Consider the following 22,272-nt stretch of genomic DNA (forward strand, 5'->3'; position numbering starts at 1 on the left):
GGAATTCATCATTGTAGTAGTCGCAGTAGTAGGTAGAGGTAATTGCCACCTCATCTTGAGTATTTCTTAAGTTTTTCATGAATCATACTGCTGTGGAAAAGTAGATTTTTAGTAGTCATTTAGATATTCGTTTATTTATCTATCTATCTATTTATTCATTCACCTCTTTATTCATTCTGTATTCTGGTATTTATAGTACGATGTGTTCCTCAAATAGTAAATCAAGTTACTAGTATTAACTAATCTTTGACAGATAGATATGGATTATATATAACAAATAGGGATGTTGGGTTTTTGGGTTTTGAACTTTGAGGTGGAGGTTTGTGCATGTAAGAGGGTGAAGAGGGTGGAAGAGAGTGTAGTGGTTATTTTGATAGATGTATGAATACTATGTTGTGGGATGGGATGGGATGGGATGGGGTTGGATGGGTATTAGGAAGGTGTAAGATGGGATGAATATTGAAAAGATATAAGATATAAGGTGGTTGGTTATGTAGATGATTGTATTGGAGTGGGGATATGGGATAGATTGGATGGATGGAGGGAGGGAGGGATGAAGGGATTGGTGGTTTGGAGGTGGGATGTGAGGTGGGATGTGAGGAGAGGAGAGATTTGAGGGGAGATGTATGATTATGCAAAATTATCTATAGAAATGAGAGTCAATACGTGAGAAAGATGGATATCGAGTGAGGAGTTTATATTGATCAAGGAGGAAAAGTCTTACGAAGTGAAGTGGTAGAGGAAGATTCGAGGTCTGTGTTAAGGTCCATTGATGAAAATGAAAAGTTATTGGGGGTTATTAAGGAACAAAGAGTGGGTGAGTGAAAAGTAGAGTGTTGTTTGTGGAGGATTCTTGAAGAGTCTATTGTTCGATTTCATGGGGGTAAATGAGAATCGACGGTTATATAGAGGAACAGATGGTAGTTGATGGAAAAGGAAGAAGTATTGAATCTTAATTGGGAATCTTTGGTTCAGAGACTGGAGTAAATAGCAAATGGTGTTCAAGCGATACGCTATCTATCGAACATAGAACCATTAAGGTTAATTGTACGATGCGAGTGTGATATCTTTTATGTTTCTCTGAATTGATGAATAGCAATGATTCTCAAACTAAAGTAGTCAGGCTTTTCGTCCTCAGCAGATCTCCATGATTGGGAATTTTCAACCCATGCTTTACCAAGATATGTGCAATATTATACCGGAATGATTTTCTCGATACCTGTATCAATATCTGCGCGGATATCCAAGTTGTATGCTTCGTTTTTGTGATCCTCTTTTAGTCGAAACATACAACAATTCTGGCTCTCGCAATCCTTCTCTTCGGTAAGGGTAAAATCGCCCGGTTCAATTACAAGAGGCACGACACCGACGCGCCCGGAGCGGAATCGTGCGAATTTCATTCCACGAAATATATCCATGCTATTTCTACTTCTCAAGGCAATGATACTTATGTTGACAATAAATTTTGGGCCTGGCTTGTTGCGGCTTCTGGAAGGGTCAGGATTATCCGTCGAATTTTGTATGAATCTATATAACTCATCTGACGCAGGAATGTCCGGATAAAAAGACAGGTCTTTGGGCGGTATAGGGTATATATCTTTTGCTCCCAAGCTTCGCCAAAGAGTATGAATTGGCCGAAAGACGTCAATAGATCTAAGGCTCATCTTCTTCCTGTCCTCGAATGTGAACATGTTTTTGACACAGTCAAGTAATTTCTGCCTAGCAGATTTGTATGCTAGCTCATCCACCACTGCTATTTGGGCTACCTTTCAACAACTTCCAGTTGATAATCATACCACCAGTAGAAAAAAGACAAAATGTGTGGATACAAGGGTATAACGGGTATGGAGCTCACATAGAACATTTTTAGATAACCCCCGTCTCTTGGTGATCAATGACCATGTTTCAGCTTGTGTGACCCCAGGAGTACTCCGAGTATCAGTGTCATCAAAAGCCCAAGGAAGACCCTGAAGAGAGCTTTTATCCAGCGTCCAGTCTGGTACCCAAGATGGAAGACCGCTTCTTCGGGTGTATGATGCGGACACATCAGCATGGTACAACATTTTTATCAAACCATCGGCAGACCGAAAAGAAGGGGTAAAACGAGCAGCTTCAGTGAAATAATCATCCACACTCTTAGTGTGATCTGCAACTGGAATGTTCTCTTGTAAGCTCCAGTTGCGAACACATGGCCATGTATCGAAGCCGTCATGGCTCTCATGTGCGCGGTTGAGCTGAATGTCCGCAACAGCCAGATGGCCGTATATCATGTCTCTCAGGTCCGAAGCTCCCGAGCCTCTCTGAGAACCTAAAATGTCTAGGAAAGCGATTTCTCTACTTCCATACCGTAAGCGATTCTGATAGTTTCTTCTTGCCTTACACATAGTACACAGTGCTTGATCTTCTGCATCATGATCATTTTGTTTCTCACGCATAGCTGGGCCCATCGAGCTCAACTCGGAGGTTGTTGATTCTGTTTCTGAGTCTCTATCGTGGTATATATCCAAAGTAGGTATTGGTAACATTATTCTATCCTTGGTAAGATGCTTCCGGTCCCTCCGGTCTCTACCATTGTCTAGCATAACCTCGCAGAGATGATCCCAAAGAACTCGCATTCGTCCAACTTGCACAAATACTATGTTTGAAAGAACTAGTTCTTGATACACCTAGACCCTAGTGAACCATGGTCGTGATACGATATCTTTCATTGCGTCATCAACAATTTCTAGAAGCTTAGTTTGTCCGGATCTAGTGGGTGCATGAGCTCAAATAAACTCTTCGTCTACTCTACCAAAGATCCTAAATAGATCACTGTGGTCTGCATAGCTATACACTTCTTTCATCAAGCCAACTTGCTGACTCCGTTCAAGGTTGCTTGTCTGATTGATGCACATAGCATCGGCAAATAACCGTGGCTGTTGCTTCTCATCGCGCAAATCATGTAAAGCTACGGCAAGATTTATAGTAATAGTAAGGGGGTAGTTTGAATATGTAAATCCGGTTAGATTCCATTGAATAATTTATTCATGTGATAATGGATTTCGGATTTCTGTTTGAATATCAAATTGTAGATTCTGTGAATATTTCTGTTTTTGATGTGTTTAATGAATTTAATAAATTCAGGAGTAAAGTATTTTAAAATAATATTAAATAATTTATGTTTTCTTTAACACTTATATAGGAAAATGTAAATGTAAATCGAAAACAATAGTCAAAAAAAGTAGTTATTATTTTCAATTAAATAAAAAATCTGAGAATTTATAGATTTTTATAGATTTTATAGTCTAAAGCTTTAGACTATACTTACTAAAGCTTTAAGCCCTTTAAATTAGAGTTTAAATTTTAATTTTAATTAAATAAAGCATTATTCCTATATTTATTTTGATTAAATTGAAGCTATTTTTATATTTGTTTATTCAATTACTTAAATGATAGTAATAAGTTTAAAATATATTTATATATTAAAAATTTGAATTTGTTTTATTTAAAGTATATTTAAAGTATATTTATATTATATATATATATATATTCTACTTTCTTTTATTTCTATAAATTTAATATTGGAATCAATATATAAATAGAAAAACAAAATATAGGAATCTGCTTTTTGTAGGTTCAAGATATACCATTGTGGAATCTGCTATAGCAAAAAAAGAGCAGATTATTTGGTGGATTCTGATCGGAATTGATATTCAAACAAGCCCTAATTCCCATGAATGTCGCAGCGACATTCACGAAATGTTATGTGAATGAGATCTCTTTGAATTGGGGACCCTGATGTGCCTGGGTGGAGGATTAAAAGTCGAATCGAATCAGCCTCTGACAGGTTGTCTAGGATCTTGATAATGATGACTCATCACTCAGAGAATCTTTGCGGCAATCTTGATCAATAGTGGATAGCTTGGTGCTGACAACTTCGAGGAGCACAATGAAAATTGAGGCACGCTTGCCTTGAGACACAGTACATTTGGGACTTTCTCGATCTGGCCTTATATGCTGTGTACACTACGCATCTGGACGTCACACCGAAAATACCTGGAAGTGTTGCATAAGCCTGAATACAGCCTGCACGACTTCAGGTTCCCAGATGCCCAAACGGTCTCTATAAACCCCATGTCACAATGAAGGAGCCACACCGTTCAGTTCTCTAATCAAGCTCCCCATCCCTGGAAATAGCTTCCTTCCAGGATTCTCCAGCTCAACCCACTTTTTCGTTTCTTCCCAACTCACCCACTCCCACCCTCTACACTTTTCCTTCTCCGTCACTTTTGGTCCTTCCCCCTTCCCATCCCAAACTCCTACCATGAAGATTGACACGAAATGTCTTTTCTCCTCCTTCATTATCAGATTTCTACAGCGGAAAAACTTCAGTTCTCTGGGTGGAATATATAGCCCGGTTTCTTCCAAAACCTCCCTGGATGCACCTTCTTCAAAAGTTTCGCCGAATTCTAAGTGTCCGCCTGGAAGACCCCACGTATTGGCGGCAGTCGAATTAATACGTTCGCCGAGGAGATACATAGGATTCTCGCGGGTGGATAGCGGGTGAGTAGGATGGATGATAAACACTCCAAGACCGACGAGGGGAATGGGCGGTGTGGTCGATGATGATTTGAGCGATGGTGAGGGTGCCATGTGAATGTGACGGTGGCTTATTAAGATCATTGATTTCGTGGTAAGAGTTGGGACACTACTTCGAGAGCACCGAAGCAGCGTACCGTACGAAAGTGTTCCTAATCTTCCAAGCATGATATATTGTAGTATAAAAGATGCCCAAAGCTGTACATTGGTTCAAATTTTGACCTGTATCGTGTTTGGTAAAGTGGGAAGTAGTATTTCTTAGTGGTAACACTCGAGCCTTCGAAAGCTCTGTCCACGGTTTTATATTTATATACCCAGTGACTATAGAAGTAAAAAAGAAAGCAGACTCCAATCGGTATATTGGATATTCGGCTTGTGTTTCGACCTCTGTTCATTAGAAATACTTTTTTCTATTTCATAATAATGACCATGCATTTAATCTACGCACTTGTCAATCGAACAACAGCCGCCGCTTTTACAACGCTGCTCCGGTAGGTACCTAGGTATTCATAGTGACATAGTATATTAGAGCTCTCGCTTAGTTAGGTTAGATCGTCCAGTTGGCAGGTGCATTGATTCGGCAGTGATACATCGATTATTAATGGATAAGTACCTAGAGTAGCTCGACCTTACACAGAGATTCTTGTTCAGAGAACTTAATACCTAAAATGATAGCAAGTTATGTTTCTACATCATAGCCAGACGGCCGTCGCATACTTCGACTAAAAGCAATATTCCAAAATCCTGACAATGCTGCTCGGCTCTCTTGCACGTTCACAAAACGAGGATATGTCCAACAGCCAGGATGAACGCTTAGCCAACCCACAACCATCCGCTAGTATTGATAGAGAAGGAAAGAAGGCTTCTAGACGTAAAAGAGGATGTTTGATAACGATAAATGCATGCAACAGGTGTAAGACAGCCCGATCAAAGGTATATAGTCTGCAACATTGGAAACGCGAAAATACCACAGGCCAAAGTCTAATTTACTGACGGTTCCGTTCAATGTGATGGCGAGCAGCCTTGCACTCGTTGTATCAAAAGATTTCAAGCTGGAGAATGCTTCTATGAAACTCATACCAAAATCGTAAAGGAGAAACTAGTCGAATCACTCAAAGAGAGCCATGCACTCAACCGCATGGCAGAACGGGTGTTTGAAAGCCTTGCAGTAGCGGATGAAGGATGCGAAATCCTTAATCGGATAAGAAACAAGGACTCTATTCAAGATATAGCACAATGGCTAGGAACCACTGTCGATGCCAAAGAGCAGCAATCTACGTTACGAATTATTGACAATGAAGTTGATGGTCTTGAGACATCAGCTTTCCATTGGACAACCGTAACAGCCGATAAAGATGTTCTCCATCACTTATTCTCCTTATATTTTACTTGGGTTCATCCTTCTCATTCCTTGTTCAGTGAACAGCATTTTGTGAATAGCATGCAGAATAATTCCAACGAATTCTGCTCGCCCCTATTGTTCAATGCTATCTGTACTATGGCATGCTATCTGCATACAATTTTGAAAAGCGACCAGACGAATTACAAGGAGCTTGGTCAGAAGTTTGCTGACATGGTAAAGCACAATATCGATGCCGAAGACATGAGTCTCATGACTATACAGGCTTTTGCGATTCTCTTTTTGATAGACTGTGCACAAGGCCATGGAATGCATGCTTCAGCATATTTGGAAGTCGCAAGCAACTCCTTAATGAATTTGGAACATGTCGACCTTGGAAGTGAGGCGTACCAGCAAGTTTGGCGTGACACCGTTGTTGGCATTAATAACTTAAATATGTAAGTGAATAGCTTTATGACAACTCAACTCAATTGAGCATATTATCATAACTAACAGTCTTAGTGAATGGGCCCAGGTAACATTCAGAATGCCAGCGGCTCTCATTATAGAGGTTCCTGCAACAAAATCCATCGAGGAAATCCAAGAAAACGAAGCCGCAGTTGATAGTATGATGTGGGGAATGTATAAATTCCCCGAGGATGATGATAGCGTCACGAATTACCACTGCCTCATTGCAACAACCAATCGAGAGAAAATGAATCTTATGGCTATAATTCGCACTACTAATATTCTTATGTATAATACCGATGGTTCTCGAATAGTGGCCTCGGACATTCTGCATCTATATGGCAGACTGGTAGCTTGGCGTAAATTTCTGCCAAGTATCATCAGTAACACAGATGGCAAAGGCACGCAGATATTGCCACACGTGCTTTCGCTTCAGTAAGACTCAAATAACTTCCCAATACAATTTCACACTCGCTAAATCATCAGTTTGTTGTACGCCACGGCTGTTGTTCAACTCCTCTATCCACTTCTGGACCTTGGACTGTTCGATACCTCTTGTCTAAGTTCAATCGTTTGGCAACATGCGCAACAAGGTCTTGCTGTCGTTGATAGCTATCGTGCTCACTACAGTTGTGCCTACCAGCCTGTCTTACAAGTATTCGCTATACTAAATTTGACAGATGTAATCGTTCGATTTTCCCCCAAGATCAATAGAGAACTGGGAAAAGACGACGAAGAAGCTGTTAAACTTGCTACAGAGGTATTGGAGCAATCGCTGGCAACTTTCCCTGTAGCTGCAATATTTACGGAAAAGTTTCGGGAAATCACCAAGAAGATCTTGTTTCCATGGCCAAGCAATCTGGATGATCTCTTGTATCACAAGAGAAGTAAATCAAAGTCTCTCTTAGACGGAGTCATTGATGCTTGTACCAGGGCGACCTATATTCAGCCTATCAATTCTATACAAAAAAGATTTGCGACGGGCATACAATCGAACTGGTCGATGTTATCCTCCGGGTTAGGCTTTGTAGGACCTTTTCAAAATGCTTCTACACTGCATCAGCCGCTCGAAAAGAGCTACGCAAAGCCTTCATTATATACTTGATTTCCCAATCAAGGGATTAAACAAGCCATGATATAATCATTCAATCTTGCAAAGCTCGGATTTAAGCTATTTAGGCTGCGCAACGGGTACCCGCGGGGCGGATAATTCAAAAATCTAAATGGATAACCCACAGGACGGGTACAAATTACCCGCGGATATCCACCTACTTGTATATTGTATAATTATTCATAATCTTTTATAATATTAGTATAATTTTATGATTAGTATAAAAATTAGTATAAATCTAAGCTTGGATCACTTTTGAGCTGGAAAATAATCTGGGAATAGCTTCATATTTTAAGCGAATCTCCGCTTTTTTCAGAGAATCTATATATCCACGGATTATTTACAGATAATCCGCAAATTATCCATAAATAACCCATATATCCGCAGATAATCCGTCTACTTATATACCTGTAGATTATTTGCAGATAATCCACAAATTACCTATACGAAGCGGGTAATTTTAAAGCCTCGACAGATAATCTACGGAGCAAGTAGAATCTCTAACGGATAACCTACAGAGCGGATTATCTGCAGATAATCCATGGGTACAGATAATTTGTGCGCAGCCTAAAGCTATTTATAAAGAAGGATGCTACAGAGTTTATTGATATGATGGCTTGGCAAAAACGTATATTATCTGGTGCTAAACTGTACGTCACCCAAGGGGAACGAAGAGAGATTAAAAAAAAAAAAAAGCGAAGTATACCAATGCAAATTAGGCATATGGCTTGTCTTGTATCTCAAGGTCTAAATCTTGTTCAAAAGATAGATAGATTGACGATGGCTCCGGTTTTGGTCAGGATCATGAATACGCATTCCGTTACAAAATCATTCCCCCTTTAGGTCTTCTCGGTGGTTGCATTATATACAATCTATTCTCTTCACTTGGAGTTCAAAATTCTTTTCTTGGCATCATCATTTAACACACTTTATCTGTCAACGCACTCGCCAAGTTTCACCAAGCAAACTTACTGTCAATCCTATAATCAAGCCATCCAATGAAGATCTATGTGACTTGGAAGTCCAAAACTTACAAAAACCCCCGAATCTATGCGCCTCCTCCAGTCCTTTTCTCTTCGCTTTCATCAACCCTCAAATCTACATCTTCTTCTAACTCTCTATCCCACTTTCCAGAAATGTATATATCTTTTATCAACTACTCCAATACTTCCTCTTTACTCTCTGCACATGCCGAAAGCACTACCCCTTTGAGTTGCGGCTGCTCGCTTGTCAATACCTCATCTGAATCAAAAATTGCACCACCAAACAGAAGAGTTTTTGCTTCAACCAAAAGTTTGATACCAGAGATATACTGGGATACACTTCGATGCTTTTTTGAAGAATTTATGGATGATCTAGAATCTTGACGAACCACTTGTGTTTTACTCAGGGCATAATCGACGCTAAAACTTTCGATATGGTACTGTGCTATTACCTTGGATTGGAAAAATGAGAATAGCAAAGAAAAGGAAAGTGTTACAAGAGTAATTTATATTTCGGACAGAAAGAAAGATAAGCCTTGCATCGCGTGAGAGAACAGAAAAGCTGACCCTTATCTGCGCTCACACGGTAGAATATCACACGGAAGGAGTCGTTGTCGTTGGTAGTACTAATCAACTGTTGGCAGCGGGGCATCTCTCACTTAAATTGTTGCGCAACGAAGTGGTCTGAAATGGCAAATATTAAAAAATCCATTGCAGATGGATTCCGCTCCCTCGGGATTAACCCTAGATCTTATATTGAGGTTATAACCTCCCTCTCTAAGATGGTATGCGAAAGTATAGCCGGAGGAGACTTTAAAGTATCGAATCCTACAAATTGATTCTACCATGTCCAAAGAAAAACAAAAAGAAAGCAAGCAAGTTTCTGATCCCATATTATATCTGTCGGAAAACAGCTGGAGTCCTATATTATGGAATATTCCTTCCAGGAAAAAGAATCCTCACAGGGAACAAAGATTCCCGTCTTGACTCTTTGGGAAATCAAACTCACAAGATAGGATGAGTGTCGCTCAGAGTTTTTCAGATCTACAGTTTTAGTTTTCGACACAAAAATTTCTGCATTTGTCTTCGAGTATGATTGAATAGTTCACGAATCGACAGAAGCTAGAAAATTATCCAAGGTCACAGATGTCTCTCAAACTACCTAGAAGCCTACTTAGTCGGTTGCGCAATAGCTCCCAATACAACAGAGCTATCGAATTATTATTCAGGAGGACTCGGCTGTAAAACCGCCGATTCTTTTGATGAGATGAAGTTCAGAGAGACGTTGAGGGGGAGCATGGATGACCGGTGATGGCGCCGATGAAATGAGTTTGCTATTTTGTTTAAACGCCAACAAACGTCATGAATCGTAAAGAAGATTCTTAGCTATTAAGTGAGTGATTGATATGTTTTAATATAGAATTACACCATTCACGCCTATGCTTTTCCACCAAGATAGCACAAAGACTGTAACTTTGTTTAAGGTACTGGTTAGCGGCGAGTCAGGAAATGGTATAAACTAAACTTGTACAATTCTAAATAGGAGCTGCATGCCTTCTAGCTCATATTTTAGGTATTCATCATTAGATTTCAAGGAATTGGGTAACACTAAAGCTGGGTGAACTACCCCAAGTCTACACATTTCGAAGGTGTGCATCAATTAAGCTATCATACTTACAAGAGGGGAACCGGAGATTCCGTATTCTAATGGCACCACGGCTCTTTGATGTTCCATTAATGTTCAGCCTCTAGGAAGCCTCGGACAGAAGTTCTGTTCAAAAGATGAGCATGATTACTAGTCTCTACGTAAGCGAAAAAACAGGCGGAAATAGATCACACTTATTTATTCGATGATTAATTCAATTTCAAAATAAATATCAAAATCTAAAGTGATCAAATAAAACTTCGAGCTTTCTTTATATTGAAAATGGGCATCTCTTTGTGTAATATCGTTTCAAAAAGAGATCTAAATTGTTAAAGTTCTTTCGATTAATGGTCAATACCCGCCAGTTATTTCGCCGATGTAGAGACTAGGTAAGAAGACGTGGGATTTGTACACAAAGACGTCCTCCAAAAACGTCTCGAAGCCCGTCCCCAGCATCTTGCCGGCGTAAAGCCGCTAGCCGAAGCTGGAGCTATTCTTTTCGGGGGGCCTTTTTCGATGATCTACCTCCAGAGGGAGAGACGCCTCAAGTAAAAGGAACAGTACGTCTAGCCTATGCGGAGAGCAAGGAAAAGGTGCTGGAGCAACTGCGTCAGGATGAGTATACCAATAGTGGTGTGTGGGATTGGGATAGAGTGCAGATTTATGGGTTCAAAACGGCTTTGAGGAAGAGGTTGGATGGTGGAGTGTGGAGTTGAGAAGTTAGCACTATTACAATGGAAGGAGATTGAAAGAAAATTGGTGCTCAGATTTGATACTACTGCTTGTATAGCGATAAGTTTTGGGTGACAAAGTTGCAAGAGAGGTTTATTGAAAAAGGATAGGCTAGCCTGGGAGATGGTTCCAGATTGTGTTGAAGCGAATGAAGCCAATGTGTATGTTGGGAAAGAATGAGAAAGCTCAGAAGTTCTTTTTGAATGTTGCACCCATTCATGACTGCCTGTGAGAATTCGCCGTATAAAGTAAGGGAGCCAAAAAAATTCCCGATTTCGAGGTCATGCTATATGCTAGCTATTACTTGTGTGCGAATGGCTACTTAACCAGTTCATTTTCTTCATTTACTATTCCCTTCGGCTAGAGTTAGAATATGGTTGACATTGATTTTCATTATGTTTCACTTTGAAATAAATAATTCCGCGCCTGTGCCTTCCCACCGTAACATGGCACCATGTCATACTAATGTCAATTGTGTGCTTTCCAAACCGTCCAAATCCCATGATGGGAGCCACGTTAGTAAGACAAAGAAAAGAAAAGATTGATCGCCGGAAACCGAGTCCACATGAGAACTGTGGTCATATATCTTACAACTTGATTCCTCCATATGCATACCGCCGTTCCACACGTCCCGCCCATTAACACTCACAGCTCCCTACCAACCCATAACTCCTTGTCCTTGTCCTCCAACATCAAATACTGCATTTCTCCAACCGCCATTATTTTCTGCCTCTCCCTCTACGATCTCCTCTGCATCCCTTCCCTCCCTCTCCCAAACCTTAACAACACTACCTGGAGCATAAACGCCCTTGAAAACATTTCCTTTACTCTTTGCACCCCCTTGAACTCCCACATTTAGATACAGATCCGGATCTTCTTCTGGCTTCAATCTTGTGATGATTGCTTTAATAAATGTTTGGATATCATCTGGCGATGATATTCTCGTTGCACGGAGACGTTCACGTGCATAGAGGAGTTCGCGATTGGCAGCATGGAAGAAATCGGCCAAGGCAGTGGAGAGTTGGTATTCGAGAGTTTTGCGGAGGATAGGACGAAGGAGAGGCTTGAAAATCCTAGGGTCTGAATTAGTATTTGTATGAGGGATGAAACAAGGAAGGGAACATACCAGGCTAAACAAGCGAATTTTGATTTGCTGAGTTTGTATGAAAGATGGTGGATCTTAACACGTGTATCTTTCAAAGTGAGTATTTTCTCAAGTTTGTTGTGGCCGATTTCAACATCAAACTCGATATCAATTCCCCTATCATCAAGCTCGAAAGAAGCGATTCCTTCATCGGCTAACCAAAACAAACTTTTGTGTGCTCGGAGCCAAAATCCAACCTCATCTGCTCTGATTGACAGTCCTTGAATCTTAACTGTTACCACAGAAGTAAACTTTGAAAAGGTACGGAATCGAGCTTTATGAATCGTGAGGTCATTATAGGTTTGAATCTTGAGTCGATAAGGTAGAAAACTGGTATGATTAATAGTTCTACCGGGTTCGAGGATTAGATTCTCAAGAAGAAGATCAATTTCTGGGTTGGATATCTCGAGACGAGGAATTGGTACATATTGAATGGCGGAGATGAACATTGGTATTAAGACGGTAGAGAGGTCAGTGAAGAGTTCGGTGTTCGAGTTTTTATTGAGTGGGTTGAGAATGTTCCATATTTTCAACGTTGTGTGAACTAGTTTGGAGATGTCCTGATCATTCATTACTGAATCGAATGTTGTGCGTGCTTGTTTGAGCAGATTATCAATATCTTTTCGAAGAGGAGACTCGGTGCCCACTTCCTTAGTTTTTTCTTTCAATGCATCGACTTTATTGGCCGCAGCATCGAAGAAATCTGGATCGGAAAGCATTTGTTGAATTGATTTCGCTAGCTCTCCCATGAGGTTTTCAAATTCGGGATCTTTTTGAGAGTGCTCCATAACTTTGTTGACTCGCTTCTCAAGTTCTTTCCATGCATCCTTGTCACCAAAAGAACTCATTAAAGACCAACCATTCTTCACTGCACGATCAAGGGCTGGGTTTGGTTCAACGTCATCCTGAACAGCGCTGATAGATTCATCCACAGCTCTGGAATAAGCTTTGGCGTATCTTTGGATGAGAAGACCAATTGTGTTCACTGAGTCCGAATAATCATTTCGCTTTGTCAATTTCATAACCGCTTCCTTCAAACGATATCGTAAAGTCTCTCTCTGCTCCCCAGACATATTTTCCTTCAAACTTTCACCTGCTTGTCTACCTGCCTTTTTGAAGCCATTCGTAACAACTTCGCCAATCTCACTTGCTTCAGCTTGAAGGTCTTCTTTAGGGATGGGCTCACTTCTCTCTTTTCCTGGTTTCTTCATTGCTTCATTTTCGACGTCTGATGGCTCAATTTTGTTCGCAGCATCTTCTGCGACGTTTGATACCGTCTTCGCTGTATCTGCGAAGACCTGTCGACCAATGGTATTGAGGTCTGAGAGGAATATTCGAAAATCGGAGTTTGTCAATAGAAGACTACCAACAGTTTTGATACTTTCGTATGCTGTGACTAGTTAGATATTAGGAGATTATATATGATGAACAATGCTTACCGGCTGAGGCATCTGCCTTTGCTCTTGTGCTTGTGGCTCTTTCAATCAGATCTGTTGTATTGACAGAGATTCTTGAGTGTATCAAGAACCATATAAAGTCTTGAATCTGATCTCCATCATTCTTATTTCGTAGCAATTCAATGAACTCGGTAAGCCATTGCTTTGAGAATTTAATCAATCGTCTTCCACTATCTGTCAATTCTGGATTGTCCGGATTTAAAACATCGGATGCCAAAAAGGTTCTCAAATTGATTATGGCTTGTTCAGTAGATGGCATAAATCCCTTGGATAAAGCTCTAATCATCTGATAGGTATGCAATTTCTGATGAACTGTTCTCTGTAACGAAGTATCATCCTTATACTGAGGCAACAATGGACGAGTATCATCACCTTTTGACTTTCTTGAACCAAAACATGAAGACATTTTGGGAGATGGTGATGGTGATGGTGATGGTAATGGTGATAGTGGAGAGTTGGAGATGGAGAATTGAGATTGATGGGGTTGGAATTCTGAGGATAATATGGGAATTGGAAGAATTGGATTGTTGACGGGATCAAGCTGCATACAATGTAGATCAACTCCGCACTTATGCAATAACTGCAATTGGCTAGAAAGGATTACTATCTTGATTTGTATTCCTTTAATTGATAATTATGTGTCAAAACTCGAGGGAGCAAACACTCCCAAGACACCTTTCCTTGCTTTTGTTGTGTTTGTTGTTTGGTAGTGAATGCCGATAACGCCTCTTCTGCTCAGCCAACTGAGGCTGGGGTCTAGAATGCTCTACGTCATTCAGATGGTTGATGTCATGGACTGCTAGCGCTAGGAGAAACTAAAGACCGTGCTAATCAAAGAGTCACGTGGAGATAAGCAGTCAGCTCTGAGATCGTACGTAGTACCCAGGTAGGCAGTGAACATTTTTAATTTCGAAGACGTTCGTCGGTAGATATCATACCAGAACATTCTTCTCAAGTTTTTGTTCTTTTGCTATTGAGCGGCATATACAGTTACTAGCCAGCCAATACTGAAGAAACTAACATCAAAATACTCATTCGGCAATAAACCGCACAATCTGAACCTCACCCAGTCATTCATCCACCCCACCTCAAACAAACGAACCGCTTTTGCATCGTCAGAATGGAACAACGAAAGGAGGATATAACTAGAAGGCCATTATACGGTAGGAATGCAATCTTTGGGTTCGAATCCCAAGCTAACAAGCATTAGTCTATGACCTCCCACAAGATATTTTATCAACACTCGCGCGCAAGGACGATTCCAATGACGACGCCTACCAGGCAGATACCAATCCGCCTACAGACACGACCGAGCGAGTTATACAAACCAAACCCGGAGATGTGGGATCAAAGGCCTGTTCGTTATGCGGTGGAACTTTTTATACTGTGGAGGACCAAAAGAGTCATGTACGATCGGATTTCCACAACTATAATTTAAAGCAAAAGATTCGAGGGGCGAAAGCTGTTACGGAAATTGAGTTCGAGAAGTTGGTAGGAGACCTCGATGAGAGTCTTTCGGGATCTGATTCATCGGATACCGAAGAAGAGGAAGAGGATGGAGGGCGCAAAGAAACGACATTGAGCTCATTACTCAAGAAGCAAGCTGTTATAGCATCAACGAGCAATGAATTTGACGATAATCCCGGGTTAAGGAAAAGAACGAGAGGCTCTGGAAAGGCTCCAATGATTTGGTTTACAACATCTACGATGCCGAAGAACACTTACCTTGGGATATACCGAGCGATTTTTACAAATGAAGAGCAAGAAAAGGAAACCCCAATGCACGAAATTGTTCAGCGAAAGCAACTTTCTCCGAAACCCCAGAATAAGGTACCAGTCAATAGTGAAGGAGTTCCGTTGCCAGAATCTTACAAAGATCCACATATCTTTATGTGTATGATAGGAGGTGGTCATTTTGCTGCCATGGTCGTATCTCTTGCCCCTAAACAAGTCAAGAACCCACAGGCAACAACTGGTCCATTGACTAAAGAAGCAGTTGTACTCGCTCATAAAACTTTTCATCGATACACCACCCGTCGCAAACAAGGAGGAGCTCAATCTGCTAATGATTCCGCAAAAGGAGCCGCTCATAGTGCCGGATCTAGTCTCCGTCGCTACAATGAACAAGCTCTACAAGATGAAGTACGTCAACTTCTCACTTCATGGAAAGGAATCATAGATACTTCTGAGTTACTGTTCATCCGTGCCACTGGTACCACTAATCGACGTACTCTATTCGGACCATATGACGACCAAGTATTAAAACAAAATGATCCGCGAATTCGTGGATTCCCTTTTAGCACGAAAAGAGCCACGCAAAACGAACTTATGCGCTCCTTCGTCGAACTCACCCGTGTCAAAATTCTTGAAGTAGACGAAGAAGCCCTGGCAGCTAAACGTGCCGCCTTTCTCTCGGCGCAACAATCCCTCGTCGCCAAGAAAGAAGCAGCCGCAGCATCAAAACCTCAACCCAAAAAGCTAACAGAAGAAGAAGAAACGGCACTTCTACATACATCACAACTACAATCCTTAATCCGTCGCTCAAAACTTCCTGCTCTATTATCTTACCTCCAAACAAATTTCGTATCTCCAAACTTTCATTTCCAACCCGAAGAACAAAATTACCATGCTCCTACTCCCTTACATTTAGCCGCAAGTTTGAACTCGAAATTATTAGTCGAGGGATTATTATTAAAGGCAGATGCGGATCCGACCATTAAAAACGGAGATGGGAAAACAGCTTTTGAATTATGCGGAGAGAGAAGCACGAGAGATGCTTTCCGAGTCTGTAGATACGAATTATCCTCTCCTAAAGGATATACCTGGGAAACCTCAAATGTTCCCTCAGGACTAAGTAGAGAAGACGCAAGCAAAAGAGACGCGCGGGAAAAAGAAGAGGAACATAGAAGGAAAATGGAAGAGAAGAGTATAGATGATGAGAGGTTAGCGAAAGAAGAAGAAGAGAGGGAGAGAGAGAGGAATCTGAAAGGAGGAGGAAAATTTAGTAGTAGAGCGGGAAAGGGAAAGATTATAGGGGCGGGTGTACAGGCTAGCGGTCAGGAAAAGAGAGAGCAGGAAATGAGGGACATGACGCCGGAAATGAAGATGAGGGTTGAGAGGGAGAGGAGGGCGAGGGCGGCGGAGGAGAGGATGAAGAGGTTGGGGTAGGGTTCATTTTGATAAAGTCGTAATTCGGATCTAGGTATATCTTTAATATATACTTGATTCCTGATACCTGTATGATATCTTCGCTATCTTTATACAGCACAGCATACCTAGCATATATATCTAAACGCCCGAATCCCATTCGGGCTATCAAGAATCCATCAAGTCATGTATTCTTAAAATATCTACTATTAAATCTCTAAATTCAATGATATCCAATCTAATTTCGTCTCATCTCATCTGCACACAAACCTCATAAACGTCTAATAAACATCACTAAATCACTATTTTTCCTCCTCATCGAAAATGAAAAAGGCAGGATTCCTAAGCTAAACTAGGTTGATATAACACCTCTCATTCTCATTCTCATTAGAGTAATCACTATCTACATAGTTCTAGGTAATCGACAAACGTCTCATGTATCTCCCAATTCAGTTCAATCTGTTTCAGCCCTCTTCCTCCCCCTTCCCCTCCGCATCCCCCAACAGCCCCCACATCCTCCGTCTCAAACGAAGGCTCTTATCTTCTCTCCCCAGTACTAGTTCCCCATATGGAAATGACCGAGAACCGAAACCATTTCATTTCGTATCATCTCGTAAAATGCAATGTATGCACAATCTGATTCTCCATTCCCCATCTGTCACCCTTATTCACCACTTCGACTCCCTTCCAATATATCTCTCACGCTCCTATCAATTGAAATAATCATAATCTTGATCTTCCACAAAAAGTCCATCCCGCGCCACCATTCTATAAACTGAACCCATCCTATCCAAACCACCCAATCAACTCTCGGCCACCAAAATATACACACGCAACCACTCTATCACATACCACATTAATGACAGAACTCCACTTCAGCCATCTTCCATAATTACCGAATTCAGATCTCAAATCTCAAATTTCGTATAGAATCATACCCCCCCTTGCCATCTTCAACACTTCTTCGAAACGCATTATCATCGACTCATTAGTATGTATGTGAAAGAAACACCGTCCCGACGAAAATCTGCCCAAGCCAGCCCGCGCATAACATAGGAAAGCCGTTGAAGTATAGTCGTGTAATGAACGCCCAGCTCCCGCTCCCCAGTTTGTGATTTTTCCGTTTGAACATTCGCTTGACACCCATTCCCTAGACATTCAATCCGGCTCGAAGGTCAAAATTCATTGCCCGGTAATTTTGTATCTCAGTATTTCCCAACTCCCATTGGAGTGTTTGCAAATACCAATGCGACATTACATATCCGTACTACCAGGTAACCTAACCAATCTATGGCCATGGTGTTCTTTAGGCGGTAAATGGTTATGATTGACCACTCTATTCATATTCCTATTCCCTAAGCCCGAACATTTACTCGCATCGATGATTGTAGTGGGTTCATCGTAGCTGTCAATCTGACAGCATTCAACGTTCTTCATCCAACGATTCTTTGCAACATCTGAAATGGTCGCTCTTTGTTTAGGGTCGGGATTGAGCATTGTAAGAAGTATGCGACGAAGAGCGGGTGGATTAATATGTTTGTCGAAGAATGAAACGTGAGGATAATCAGAGTCTGTTATGGAACAGTCGTTATGTTTGCCATTCCATTTATTCCAGCCCCGGACGAGTTCGTCGTAATGGGGAGAAGTGTTGGGCTTGGCTCTTTCCCAAAGACAGCCGTTGGCGGTCATACATAGCATAACTATGGCAGCACTCCATACATCTAGAGGTCTTGGGTCGTATTCACCTAGTGAGGATGTTAGCATGGGTCACAATGTAAAGTTGGATGCGTGTTCACATACCTTGTTTCTCAAGAACTTCTGGGGCAATATAGGGAGGACTTCCACAGATACCAGGAGCGCAAAGCCTAATCTCGGCCATATCCTTTCCACATTGACCTCTGGCGGCTCTGAAACCAGGATGAAGACCAGCAAAGACTTCAGAGACACCAAAGTCGGTGATCTTGAGCTTACTATCCTTGGTTATCAATAGATTCTCAGGTTTGATATCTCGATGAGCGATTCCGTTACCATGAAGAAACTGAATGCCTTGAATAAGTTGCTTGAATAAACATTGGCGATCCTTTAGATGGTCCTCCTTGCTGAGGTACTTCTGATTGATAAGACCGAATAGATCTCCTTGTTCGCAGTACTCCATCACATGGTTCCACCGACCGTTATGTGTACAAAGTTGAAAGGTCTGTACAATATTTGGGTGAAGAGCGGCTTTAGCAATCGAGTATTCTGATTTGACTTTCTTTTCATAGTCTTCTTCCTTTTCCGTCGTAGACTTACCACGGAATTCTTTCACAGCAAATATATCGCTTGTGCCATTCTTGACGACCAGTTTCACATGGGCTGTGGCACCTTTCCCGACCTGTTTTCCACGACGTCCTATAAATGTAGTTTGCTGATGATATTCTTCATCCAATTCTACGACATCAACCAGGAGGTCATCTGGAAGACTCATACTCAAACGTCTTGATTTCAAACCAATTCCAGTCTCGGCTGGCATGGCCCAAGGCTCTCGCAACATCTGCTGCACCCCTTCTGTGGCGAAGCCATTATCCAAATCCCAATCAACGCTTGTGGCACGTTGAGAAGCTTTGGATTTTTCATCTATTGCCGATGTATCAAAGGCAATCTTGGGTCCATGATTCTGAAATACATTCATGAGGCTCATGCTCATACCCGTCGAGGATCTTTGTTTTTTAGTCATATTGAGGTTCTCGTTTGGTCTTATACTTGAAAACAAGTTTTCTTGCGATGATTGCGTTTCTGGTGGGGTGCTGGGTGAAGGAGGTGTATTGGCACGGGAGGTAAATGCTGTAGTAGAAGTTGACGCTCGTCCGATCGACATTCGACGATGCGCTTTGCCTAACATTGGATCAGAACCATTGTTGTTTTTAAGATTAGTCGTATTTGTAAGATTGGTCTGGTCATTCAAGACCGTTGCACTTAAGGTTCCGACTTGAGAATTTGACCTCTTGAAGAACTTCGAAACTTTACTTCTCAAACCCGAGTCTTTTGTAGGAAAATTTGGTCTTTTCGGAAGCGGAGTTGGAGTAGAAGAAGGGTCTATATTTCCTCTGATGGACTGTAAAGAGGAGAATGGTGTCTGCTCGTTCGATCGAGGTGGAGGAGTCGCAACAGTACTGACTATAGTAGGAAGTTGAATTGAAGATGGAGGAAGCTTGCGAATGAGATCATGAGAAATCTCACTGCCAGTGAGTACTCTAGTATTTTGGTGAGGATTTTGGAACTCTGTAGGAGTTACTGGCTCATTAACAGCTTCACTGCCGGTCTCGTACTCGTATTCTTCGGGAATGGAATCGACTTGACGAGAATCTATCGAGGAAGGTCGACTCGATTCTGCAGAAGCAGAATTTGATTCAATATGAGGAAGATGGTATAATTGATTCGAGATATTAGGAAAAGTAGAAGGCAGTGTAGGGTGAGTAAGTGGTAAAATAGTGGTCGCCATGATTGCTAATCAGGTGAGCTGACACTGACTGTACTTTGAGACAAATTAACGAAAGAGTCAGGAAAGTGCGAATGACGAGTAAAAGTTTGAAGGATCTGAATTTTGAATTTTGAAAGTTTGTGCCAGTAATCCAATTACTAGTATAAAATAGTATTTTGGCTCGTGAGCTAAGTTGAATCGAGTAGCGTGTTAAGAGGAGTTGTATGAAGTTTCTCTTGGAAGGGCTAGGGCTGGTTTTGGTCTGGACAATGAGGAAAAGCAGTATCCGTAAGACCGTTGACACGTCTTGTAATCGTTCACTAGTAGTTCTGTAATTCTAGAACTTCTAATCTGCTTCAATTGTATTGTGGTATCTTCGTGAAGTGGTTCTTCTCGAAAGTGTGAACAATGCGATAGGATTGACTGATTTCGCTTTCTCTCCGGGAGGGATTAAATACAAATTAAAGGAAAAGAAACATAATAAAGAGGATCAGAATGATCTCGTTGATGAGAGAGAACCGTAGCAATGATGTAGTTTTGGTCTGATTGAAAAATCAAGTCCAAGGACTGGATGAATTCTTAGGAAGAGGCCGTTGACGGCGGTCAAAGGAGGGGAGGGAAGTGGATCTGACAGGTTCTTGTTAATTGCGAAGACGAGGCTTGATGCATAGAAGGCTTGGTAGAAGCAATAAACCTGCAAACTTGTTGTTGAGAATTGGAAGAAGGGTGCGGGGTGAGAAACAATTAAAAGGGTTATCTATATATCTTACATTTGGACAAATAGAGAGGCTTAGAGAAGATCTTGGTTAATGCGGAGCCGGAGGAGCAGGAGCAGGAGTAGGAGTAGGAGCAGGTGAATGGCGAAATATGGATTCGTGATACCAAAGGCAAAGGCAGAGGCAGGGATAGCTGTGCATGTGCATGTGCAGGAGGCGTACGTAGAAAATAGTAATAATTAGGATTATTAGGTAGGTAAAACTGTGAAAAATATGCGGGCTGATTGCAAATAGTAATGCTTGCTGTCTCTGGGTCATACAAGAAAGAATGTTGTTTTTGCGAACAAATGGCCTTTTGCTTGCGTTTTTACCCTGCTAGATAACGACGATGGTGACTTTTGGTTGGCTTTTTGGCTTTTGGCTTTTGGCTTATGATTCTTCCACCTTCAACTTCCATTTTGTTAAATTTCTATGACATGTTGGTCATATTGAATTGCGTATCAATATTTGAACATGTGTGAATGTACCGTCCATACTATTCATTACTTTATATCTTCTCATTTGCCTTTGAAATTCAAGATTTTGTCTAATAAAGATATCTACCTACCGACCGGTGCTTACATATTGACTCTACCGGATATACATCGACGGAAAGGCGTGATTCTATTGTTGAAAAATACTTATTTTTATTTTTACTGTTCTTATCAATTGTATTTCTGAAATAAGAACAAAGGGAAATTCCATTGAATTGCATATGATTCGTTGATAATGGAGTGATAATATTCATTCATTACTATTCATAGAGAAGAGACAAGAAAACGGCAACTCCATGCCGAGAGATTGGCCCATGAGCTTTGAGGAGGACTGATTCAGAGGTTTTTCTTCTCATTTCTCTACCACTTTTCTGATGGTATGAAGTGGGGAATTGGATGCTACATACTGCATGCAGATAATACCAAATAGTGCCCTTGATGGAGCTGAAAGATGTCTGGATTTGATATCGATATTGATATTGATATTGATATTAATATTGTTATCAATGAATCGAGACCATATTCCAACACTTTTTCGCTTATTTCCTTCCTTTCCTTCCATTCCGCCTTGATTCCGCCCTTCAATATGTACTGTACGTAGTAACGTACCTAGGTACCTAATACTTGCATTACATATCTCATCCTTTTTAATAACTAATTAAAACCCACACAGGCTCAAATATGAAGTTATTCCAATCAACTCATCTATATCCCACGCAATGAATCCTACAACTCTTTCAGCTTCAAATTATCACATCACTGTCACTTACCTCACCGACCTTCTTTCCGATTACAGTTATCCCTCTTTGAAGCCTGGTTAAATCTAAAAAGAATATTACCTCGATACCACATTGTATGAGCCAAGCCAAAGTACAACACTCAATAGTACAGCACACGAATGGTACTTCTCGTTTTCGAAGCTTATGGTACGTTTGACTTTCACAATTTGCTGGACGTTG

General features: G+C 41.1%; 6 protein-coding genes across 6 annotated transcripts; 2 read left to right on the forward strand and 4 right to left on the reverse strand.

Moving 5' to 3' along the window:
- Positions 1-1,193: 1,193 nt before the first annotated feature.
- EAF01_003555 (uncharacterized protein) lies at positions 1,194-2,525 on the reverse strand (the record flags this gene model as incomplete). Its single annotated transcript, XM_038911809.1, has 2 exons — positions 1,194-1,750; positions 1,856-2,525. 2 exons carry the CDS (start codon positions 2,523-2,525, stop codon positions 1,194-1,196), a joined length of 1,227 nt encoding a protein of 408 aa, XP_038773044.1.
- A 1,591-nt stretch (positions 2,526-4,116) lies between these two features.
- EAF01_003556 (uncharacterized protein) lies at positions 4,117-4,632 on the reverse strand (the record flags this gene model as incomplete). The annotated part of the gene is made up of 1 exon (XM_038911810.1): positions 4,117-4,632. The coding sequence occupies one exon, from the start codon at positions 4,630-4,632 to the stop codon at positions 4,117-4,119; it is 516 nt and encodes a 171-aa protein (XP_038773045.1).
- A 598-nt stretch (positions 4,633-5,230) lies between these two features.
- On the forward strand, positions 5,231-7,643 carry EAF01_003557 (uncharacterized protein). Its single transcript, XM_038911811.1, has 4 exons — positions 5,231-5,491; positions 5,600-6,375; positions 6,434-6,820; positions 6,872-7,643. Exons 1-4 carry the CDS (start codon positions 5,477-5,479, stop codon positions 7,488-7,490), a joined length of 1,797 nt encoding a protein of 598 aa, XP_038773046.1. The 5' UTR covers positions 5,231-5,476; the 3' UTR covers positions 7,491-7,643.
- A 3,868-nt stretch (positions 7,644-11,511) lies between these two features.
- On the reverse strand, positions 11,512-13,863 carry EAF01_003558 (uncharacterized protein; the record flags this gene model as incomplete). The annotated part of the gene is made up of 3 exons (XM_038911812.1): positions 11,512-11,929; positions 11,983-13,390; positions 13,440-13,863. The coding sequence occupies 3 exons, from the start codon at positions 13,861-13,863 to the stop codon at positions 11,512-11,514; spliced, it is 2,250 nt and encodes a 749-aa protein (XP_038773047.1).
- Positions 13,864-14,577: 714 nt separating this feature from the next.
- On the forward strand, positions 14,578-16,625 carry EAF01_003559 (uncharacterized protein; the record flags this gene model as incomplete). The annotated part of the gene is made up of 2 exons (XM_038911813.1): positions 14,578-14,620; positions 14,668-16,625. 2 exons carry the CDS (start codon positions 14,578-14,580, stop codon positions 16,623-16,625), a joined length of 2,001 nt encoding a protein of 666 aa, XP_038773048.1.
- A 491-nt stretch (positions 16,626-17,116) lies between these two features.
- Positions 17,117-21,082, reverse strand: EAF01_003560 (uncharacterized protein). The gene is made up of 3 exons (XM_038911814.1): positions 20,835-21,082; positions 18,405-20,765; positions 17,117-18,349 (listed from the first exon to the last, which is right to left on the reverse strand). The coding sequence occupies exons 2-3, from the start codon at positions 20,083-20,085 to the stop codon at positions 17,859-17,861; spliced, it is 2,172 nt and encodes a 723-aa protein (XP_038773049.1). The 5' UTR covers positions 20,086-20,765; positions 20,835-21,082; the 3' UTR covers positions 17,117-17,858.
- Between the last annotated feature and the right edge of the window lie 1,190 nt (positions 21,083-22,272).

This window comes from Botrytis porri, assembly GCF_014898465.1.
Source record: "Botrytis porri strain MUCL 3234 chromosome Unknown BPOR_004, whole genome shotgun sequence".
Taxonomy (NCBI): domain Eukaryota; kingdom Fungi; phylum Ascomycota; class Leotiomycetes; order Helotiales; family Sclerotiniaceae; genus Botrytis; species Botrytis porri.

What these genes read in the sequence shown, in the direction of transcription:
- EAF01_003557 (XM_038911811.1), top strand. An exon ending in GGCATTAATAACTTAAATAT is followed by an intron (nt 6,376 to 6,433) that starts GTAAGTGAATAG and finishes CATAACTAACAG; the next exon opens with TCTTAGTGAATGGGCCCAGG. An exon ending in CCACACGTGCTTTCGCTTCA is followed by an intron (nt 6,821 to 6,871) that starts GTAAGACTCAAA and finishes CTAAATCATCAG; the next exon opens with TTTGTTGTACGCCACGGCTG.
- EAF01_003560 (XM_038911814.1), bottom strand. Translation starts at nt 20,085, where the DNA reads ATGGCGACCACTATTTTACCACTTACTCACCCTACACTGCCTTCTACT. An exon ending in AGAAGTTCTTGAGAAACAAG is followed by an intron (nt 18,350 to 18,404) that starts GTATGTGAACAC and finishes CATCCTCACTAG; the next exon opens with GTGAATACGACCCAAGACCT.